Here is an 8,053-nt window from a genome sequence, read left to right on the forward strand (position 1 = left end):
AGCCCCCCCCCCCCCCCACAGATAACCACTGCTTTAGGTTTTCTCATGTTTTCATCAGAATTTCTATATGCATATGCAAGCAAAAATGAGTATATATTCTTTTTTTTTTTTGTCTTTTGTCTTTTTTCCGTGTCCGGCAACGGATCGCAACCCTCAGTGTTGCCCCCGTACCGGACCGGGGACCGGCAACGGGATTGCAACCCTCGGTGTTGCTCCCGCGCCTCGCTCAGCCAGTGAGCGGGAACCGGTCTGTATGTGAGATCCGAACCCTTGGGCGGGAGCGCCACCGCGCTTCCCAAGCGGCGCACTATCCAGTGCGCCACCGGGCCGGCCCAAAAATGAGTATATATTCTCTCACCTGCCTATTTTTTTACATATGAGCCAGCACGTTTTTACATATTGTTTTGCAACCTCCGCCCTTCCCACATTTAAAATACCTTGGCAGTTTTTCCATATCAGCACACGGAAAGTTTTCTCGTTCTTTCTTTACAGATGCAGAGCATCCTACTGTCTGAATGAACTGACCATGATTTACTTCATCGGTCCCTGTGCTGATGGGTGATTGGGGGCAATACGTCCCTTGCTGTAGCAGACACTTGGCCAGTGTAAGTATATCTGCAGGATAAATTCTCAGAAGCAGGATTGCTGAATCAAAAGGATTTGCGACCGTAATTTTGATAGTTCCCACCAAATTACCCTCTATGGCGGCTGAACCAGCGCACACTCCCACCAGCAATGCATAAGAGCGCCTCTTTCCCATTAGCCTCGCCAACAGTCTGCTGCCCAACTTTTAGGTCTTTACTGATTGAATGGGCATGAAATGAGCTTCTGCTTTTAAAACTCTTTCATTGCATCCCCATTGTCCTCAGGATAAAGTCCAGCTTCCTTGGGCATACATGGCTGTGGGCACAGCCTTGTCCTTTCTCAAGGCTCAGAGTCACTAGGGAGGTGGGCTCAGACACAGCTCCTGTCTCTGGGCTTCAGTTGTCTTTGCAGTGAAGTAAGCAACACCACTGGCTTCTGAGGGATGCCGTGAACCCCCTGAGGATGCATGGGCAGGGATGGGCACCGTAGGCCTGCTGTAAAAGCTGGATCTCATTGAGATCTCCTGGGAAGCGGGGAGAGAGGCAGAGGCTCGGGCAACCTGGGCAGGTGATGGGGGTTCCTCTCCCCTCGCTTCCCTCCAGCCCTCTGCCCCTCCTCCATGCAATGTTCTGACACCTTGGCATGCTGAGTGCCTGCACATGCTCGCAGACCCCAGGCTCACTGCTGTGCCCGAGCTAATGAAGAGCATCTCATTAACGCTCGGAAAAGCTCATTAAGACTGTGAGCTGTGCAACAGAGGCAAAGGAAGGTCAAGGTTCTTTTCATGAGAGTTAGTGCCTCTGGGACCCTAAGGTGCCAATATTCACAAACAAGATGAAGGGGGATTTCTTTGTAGGCACGTAGGCAGCCAGCTGTGGGGCCAAAGTTCCCTGAAGCTCCCAAATAGACAGCCCCATCATTCCCCCAGCCTTGTCCCGGCCCCCACCCCTGGGAGGGACCGCATTACTGCTGGGAGCTGGACAGATCAGTCACCACACAGGGCCTTGAAGCATGAAGGCAGGTCAGTTTTGATGAGGAGATAAAGATCTGAGGTTGCGAGTGCCATCCACAGAAGGTGGAGGGGAGCGGGACCCGTCAACAGAAGCTGCCTGGAAGCTCAGTGGCCCCCATGCCAGGATGTCTGATGCCTGAGTCCCCAGCCTCATGTCCACCCTGCTCAGCCTGCTGGCCAGCCTCAAACAGGCTGCAGCCAAGTGTGGTCTCTTCGCCACCTGCCCCAATGATTTGAATGCTGTGGCGACAGCTGCTGCCAGGAGAACGAGTTCTTCTCCAGCCCCTTGAGGCTCTTTGTCATCATGTTCCTGGTCATCCTGTCCCTCTTGTGCATCTGTGTCCTGGCCAGGCACTTCTGCCACAACTGCAGAGAGCTGGAGCAGAAGCCCTGATGGATCACCAGGGGACCCCGGGACTGCACTCCACTGTCCCCCCACAGAGGGTCAGGGCATCCAGTTCTGAGCCCCCACCCCCTACAGCGAGGTTATTCTAAAGCCCACCCTGGGCCTGCCCCCGTCAGAGCCACCCCCTCTCTACAGCTTCAGGCCTGAAGAACATGCTGGGCTCAGAGGGGCATTGACCACCCAGCCTTTTGAGCCACCTCGTGCCTGGAATCTTGCCACTAGCGTCCTCATCCCCAGTGCCTCCTGGATCAAGCAAGCGACATCTGGGAGCCCTGGAATGCCCCCACCCATCCTGCCACGTCTCTCGTCATTCTTGGATTTAACTTATTGCCTTTCCTGCCCCTGTTCCACCCCAGCTGCCTCTCTGGTCCCGAAGCCTGGGCTGGAGTGGCTGTCTCCCCTCCCACCCCCCCAATCCAAGTTAGAGGCTGCCAGGAGGAACATGTCAACAGGTGCAGGTGCCCAGCAGTGCGAGGGGCTACTCTGAGAGGTAGAGAGACCAATTCTGGAGGTATACAGGTCTTGACTGGACAGCCAGCACTGAGACGTTATGGAGGGCCCTTCTGTACCTGTGGAGATTGGACTGGATGGAGCTGAGCCACCGTCCAGTGCTACCCGAAGAGAGAAGACCCCATTTTATACCCCCCAACACATGCATGAAACACTCACTAGACATTAGCTGATTGCAGGGGAGAAAGAAAAAAGAGAAGCTGCCTGGCAGTGTGCACTAGTCACCTTGGGGGGAGGTGACAGTGACACACTGTCTGGCCTCCACCCTTGACCTGCCTGCCCAACACCCCCCTGACAGTCTGAAAAGACAGAGGCGAAGGGGAAGAGGAGCTGTTCCTTAAAAGCAAGGAAATGAGCTAAGTGAGGGTTTCTTTACAAATGAGGCATATTTGGACTGCATGCAAATGAATGCAAATGACTCCACCTCCACATTAAAACTAGGTTATTGGGAAGGTCTTGGGACAAGGGCTTAGAGATGCCAGTCCTTTTTAAAAAGCACTTCTGGAGTGTCCTGTCTCTTTGCCAGCCCCTGCCCTCCCCCACCCCCTCCTACCTGACCCCCCACAAGCACCATGCTCCCAGCGCAGCGGTGGTCATTTGGGACAGGACCAACCCGGCAGATGTGGCCTCCCACACAAGTGCTGTTAGAGGCTTGGGTCAGAGCCCAGCCCGAGCCCTTCTCAGCCCTTCCCCTCATCCACGACGCTCAGGTTTCACAGAAGGCTGATGGGAAAACTCTGAAGGGTGAAGAATTGTACAAGCACAAGGGCTTTCGTTCCATTTTTCTAAGGACAGGCCTCTTGATCTCCCAGGCAAGTCAATCTCTCAGAGCCTTGGTTTCCCCATGTGTAAAATGGGTAGGATTGTACCTATTCCTTGAGGCTAACAAGTGAACTGATACATTTTGAACCCAGTAATGGGATGAATTGTCCCCCCAAAAGATAACTTAAGTCCCAACCTCTCGTACCTGTGAATGTGAGCTTATTTGGAAATAGGGACTTTGCAGATGATCAAGTTAAGATGAGGCCATCGGGGTGGAGTCTAATCCAATATGACTGGTGTCCCTCTTATAGAGAGAGAAGAAAATGTGAACAGAGAAACACAGAAAAAAGATGGCCATGTGAAGACAGAGGCAGAGACAGGACAGATGCCATCTACAAGCCAAGGAACTGCAAGGATGGCTGGCAACCAGCAGAAGCGAAAAGAGCTTGGAACGGATTCTCCCCCGCAACCCCCGGAAGGAACCAACCCTGCCAACGCCTTGATTTTGGACTTCCAGCCTCCAGAACTGTCAGAATGAATTTCTGTTGTTTGAATCACAGTTTGCAGCACTTTGTTGCAGCAGCCACGGGAGACTAATACAAAACCCGAGAAGAGCGCCTGGTGCAGTGTTTGTGCGTCAGCTGGCAGCACTCGATGTCTTTCTGCACCACGGACGGCGGGCCCCAAGGTCTCATATTCCTTCCACACACGCTTCCTGAGCACTGACTCCGTGCCTGCTTGCACCAGGCGGGGACACAGCGGCGCACATCTGTCTCGAATCTCCAGTCCCCCAGTCAATATTCACAGGCGACCTGGTGAGTGTCTTGGAGACCACCCTTCCCTTCTTTTCCACCCTCATGAATTAGCCCCAGCTCAGTCTGTGTCCGGCTTCACAAAGACCAAGGAAGGTCGGTCCCCAGCACAATGCCAGGCACATCAAAAGTGCTCAAAAATGTCCCACGTGGGGCTAGACGAGCCCCTGAAAAAGGCAGCATCTCCTGAGCCACACCTCCCACAGGGGAAGCGCCCAGCTTCACATTGGGCTTGCTGGGCCCACCACAACCTTCCTCCCCCGAGGGTCGGGCCCCCTCCACCCACCTCCACCCTCTGGTGCCACGTTCTGGCTGGGCAGCATGCGAACACTTAGTTATTTCAATTTTAAAAATATGATGGAGCCAGCAATGCTTAAAATGCTCGTGTTAGTAGCGGCGGTCTGCAGCTGCGTTTCACTCTGATAGGGACCATCTGCTGTGAGCAGGTGGCAGGCACGGCCAGCTCCTCCCACAGAGCCGACCCCCCCCCAACCACCCCCAGAGTAGGGTGGGGGAAATGGGGGCTTGGATCTGTGAAGATGGCTGTGGGGGGATCCCCAGCTCCCCAGGGAGGGTCTTAGAGGAACCCTTTGTGGCTAGGCCCTGGGGTAGGACATGCAGAACCCCAAGCTGGGTCCCTCTGTGCTCTCTGGCCAGGACTGGAAGACCTGGGGGTGACCACAGAACCTTCCAGCACTGGTCTCTGTAAAGCTGAAGGGGAAGATAGGAGGGGGCAGGGGATGTGAGGCCCCTGCCCTTGAACTGTCTGTGCTCTTCCTGCAAAGTCCCTGGGGCTCAGGAGGCAGCTCCAGCTCTGCCACTGACCCGGGGCTGTCACTTTGCATCTTGTGCCTGCTTCCACATCTGAGGAATGGGTGCCCCGGAACACCCACACCAGAAGGTTGTTGAGCACTGAGGCAGTGTGAGAGGGAGACCCTCCTACAAAAGTGACCCCACCCCAGGTGGCTGGGCATGGAGGAGGGCTGGTCTTTCTGCATTCAGGCAAATTGCCCAGTGTGGCTGCAGCCTGGCTGGCAGGAGGAGGCTGTCTTGCCCCCCAGCTCTGGCTCGGGCTGCAATGAAGGCAGTGGTCCACGCAGTGTGGGCACCAGCTCCTGCACCGGGCTGCAGGGTGCTTCCGGCCCAGGCCTGGGAACATACTAGTTGGAGCTGAGCTGGGGAACAAAGTGTCCCTGGGGTCAAAGAGAGCGGGCCTCTCGTCCCCTACCCGCTGGACCCAGGTGCTCAAGAGTCAGGAGCCAAGCATGGGGCTATAGGGACGCCCCATTGGGCAGGGGGATCTTATAGCCACTCCGGAGCAGCAGGAGACAGGCGCCCAGCCCCAGGGCCCCCGCCAGGAGCACGGCGCCCAAGGCTTTAAGGAAGGAAGTCCTGGTCCGGGTGAAGGAGCCGGGGGCCATGATGCCCAGCAGGGCGGTGCTGACGGTGAGCGTGTAGAGGATGGAGACGCCCGTGTTCAGTGCCACGATCTTGCCGAACTTGGCGAACGGGGCGATGATGCAGAAGAAGAGTGGCACGGTGGCGATGACCGTGGTGAGGGCGCTGGACACGATGGCCACGCCCACGTGCCGCACGGCCTCCAGCGTCCGCCACTGGCGCTGTGCACACGCGTCCTGCAGGTGGGGAGAGCAGGGCTGGGGGTGCGGGCCCTGGCTGAACACGCACCCTGGCCCAGGGCCAGCCCTGCCCCTGGAGGCCTGATTCCCACTCCGGAAGTGGGTGGTGACAGCAGCTGCTTCATGGGGTTGGGGCACAGGGCACAAGGTGGCTGGTTAAAAGTGGCTGTGGCCACCAGGGTGCGGAAGGTTTGCATATAGGTCCTCATAAACAGAAGCCCTGATTGGAACTGATTTCGTTCATTGGCCCCAAAGCAGTTAAATGTATAACTGATTTACTTTTTACATACTTATGAATGTTTTTACACCAATACAATTCCAAACTAGAGGATAAAACTCTGCCAGGCCCAGAGCTGATTTTGGCACTGAGTACACGGACATGTCCTCATCAAGCCACTGTGGGCTAGAAGGGAGTTTTGGTCTCAGGGTCATGGCTAGAAAGACCCACCCCCTGCCCAGGGGTTGGAGAATGAGACACGGACTTGGGGAAATGTGAAACAGGAAGGGCCCTTGGATATCATCTGTCTGGTCCAACCCCGTCATAGCTCACTTGGGGAGACTGAGGCGTGGATCTGCCCAAGGTCCCACAGGGATGCTTTGGCTGAGCTGGCTTTAGAATTTGAGTCCCAGGAAGAGATCGGCCCTAGGAAACCTCAGTTCCATAATATAGCCTGCTTGCAGTCTGGTACCAGGGGTGTCCAGCTGTCCTTGGGGGTTCCTCAGTTGTACCGAGGCAGGAGAAAACTCATTGAGGCAGGGGAAATGCAGGCAGGGTGCTCACCTCGGCTTGGTGGGGGGGCAGATTCTCTCCAGCCAGCAGGTAGCCCTCAACCAGATGGACGCAGTAATCCACGGAGGAGCCGACGAGGATGGACAGAGAGATGGCTTCCACGGCGCCCATCTCCCAGCCGCTCCAGTACATGATGGTCACCACAAGGCAGACGATGCCTGCCGGGGACAGTGTACAGTCTTGTACAGCTCTGTACAGCCCTGGAGGGCCCCTGGGGAACAGTGAAGTCTAGCGTCGGGCCCCCATCTCAGGTGACAGGAGTAGGGCCAGAGGGGACATTCACAGCAATGCGTCACTGAGCCAAAAGCTATTTCCTGGGGACACCTGTCTCTTCTCAGAGAGCACAGACTTGTGTGGGAGACAGTCCTATACACCACTGTCACAGATAGCACCTGGCAGAGGGTCTTTTACCTGGGTTGGGGTGGGGATGGGGCAAGGCAGTCAAGAAGCCTTCACCAAGGAGATCTGACAGGTAAGGGTTCAGAGAAACTTGCTGACTTGAGGCCACCAGGAAGACCCCAGCCTATTCCTGTCCCCACTGGCCTGGTGCCCGCCAACTCTCTCACCCACGTACCCAAGATGCTCAGGAGCACAGGCAGCAGGAGCAGGATGTGGGTGGTGAACACAGCCACTGCAGCCACACAGATGAGCAAGGACAGGACCAGGCCATATAAGGCACTCTGTACCCCTGGAAGGTGAGAGAGGGGGCCCTCAGTGGGGCTGTGGGGTGAGGGGCCCACAATTCTCTGCATCCCCACAGCTCAGCAGTTACTGGGGTTGCATAGGTGGCCACAATCACAGCTAGCTGTGCCACTCTGGGTAAGCCACTTGACCTCTCTGAACCTCCATTTCTTGATTTGTAAAATGGGGTAATAGAATCTACTCCATATGCCTAAAGTTTAAGAGTTTACGTTAACACAGCACAGGGCCTGGCACCTAGAAAGGGCTCATGCCTGACAGCTGCTATAAAGGTTGTAACTGTTATTTGTTAGGTGGCTAACTTCAAGATCAAACAATATGGCCAGATACCCCCAGGCAGGAGAGGACCCAGACTCCGGTCTCTGCACAGTGTCCCAGCCACTGTGTCATCCAGTTTCCCCAGGACTCTTGGCCAGGACCGAGAAGATGACAGAATGTAGCTCAGATGCCACACCAGGCCCTCCCTGCCCCAGGTCACCTCTGCATCGGCCCCTGCCTGCCCAGCCTGGTCCTGGGGAGAGGGGCTGGGCTCCCGCTTGCCTATGATCTCCATGAAGATCTGCTTCCAGTGCTCACAGGTCTGGAAGCCGCGGTGCAGGGCCGAGCCCTCGGGGAAGGTCTGCAGCTGCTGCTGGAGGAAGCGCTCCCAGCGCAGGTAGTCCGAGTAGGTCTGGAAGGAGGACTTGCCCTTGTATGTGGTCTGCGGGGGACATGAGCCGGTGAGATGGGCGCGGGCTGTGGCCCGCTCACCCTTCCCAGGGGGTGGCTGGTCTGCTCCGTGGCCACCAATGGCATGTGTTGTGTGTGTGTGTGTGGGGGGGGGGGGATCCAATCCAAAAA

General features: G+C 56.2%; 1 protein-coding gene and 1 pseudogene across 1 annotated transcript in view; one reads left to right on the top strand and one right to left on the bottom strand.

The window, feature by feature from the left end:
* Positions 1-1,643: 1,643 nt before the first annotated feature.
* On the top strand, positions 1,644-2,195 carry LOC103605277 (annotated as a pseudogene).
* Positions 2,196-4,456: 2,261 nt separating this feature from the next.
* Positions 4,457-8,053, bottom strand: part of PTCHD2 (patched domain containing 2) — a 52,547-nt gene continuing 48,950 nt past the window's right edge. Inside the window, exons 18-21 of the mRNA XM_008589868.1 lie at positions 7,754-7,913; positions 7,089-7,202; positions 6,506-6,672; positions 4,457-5,721 (exon numbers count right to left, since the gene is read on the bottom strand). Coding sequence (XP_008588090.1) covers positions 5,359-5,721; positions 6,506-6,672; positions 7,089-7,202; positions 7,754-7,913 — 804 coding nt within the window. The 3' untranslated portion in view covers positions 4,457-5,358. The remainder of the gene's footprint in view (positions 5,722-6,505; positions 6,673-7,088; positions 7,203-7,753; positions 7,914-8,053) is intronic.

The sequence above is a fragment of the Galeopterus variegatus genome, unplaced genomic scaffold (assembly GCF_000696425.1).
Source record: "Galeopterus variegatus unplaced genomic scaffold, G_variegatus-3.0.2 Scaffold138, whole genome shotgun sequence".
Lineage (NCBI taxonomy): Eukaryota > Metazoa > Chordata > Mammalia > Dermoptera > Cynocephalidae > Galeopterus > Galeopterus variegatus.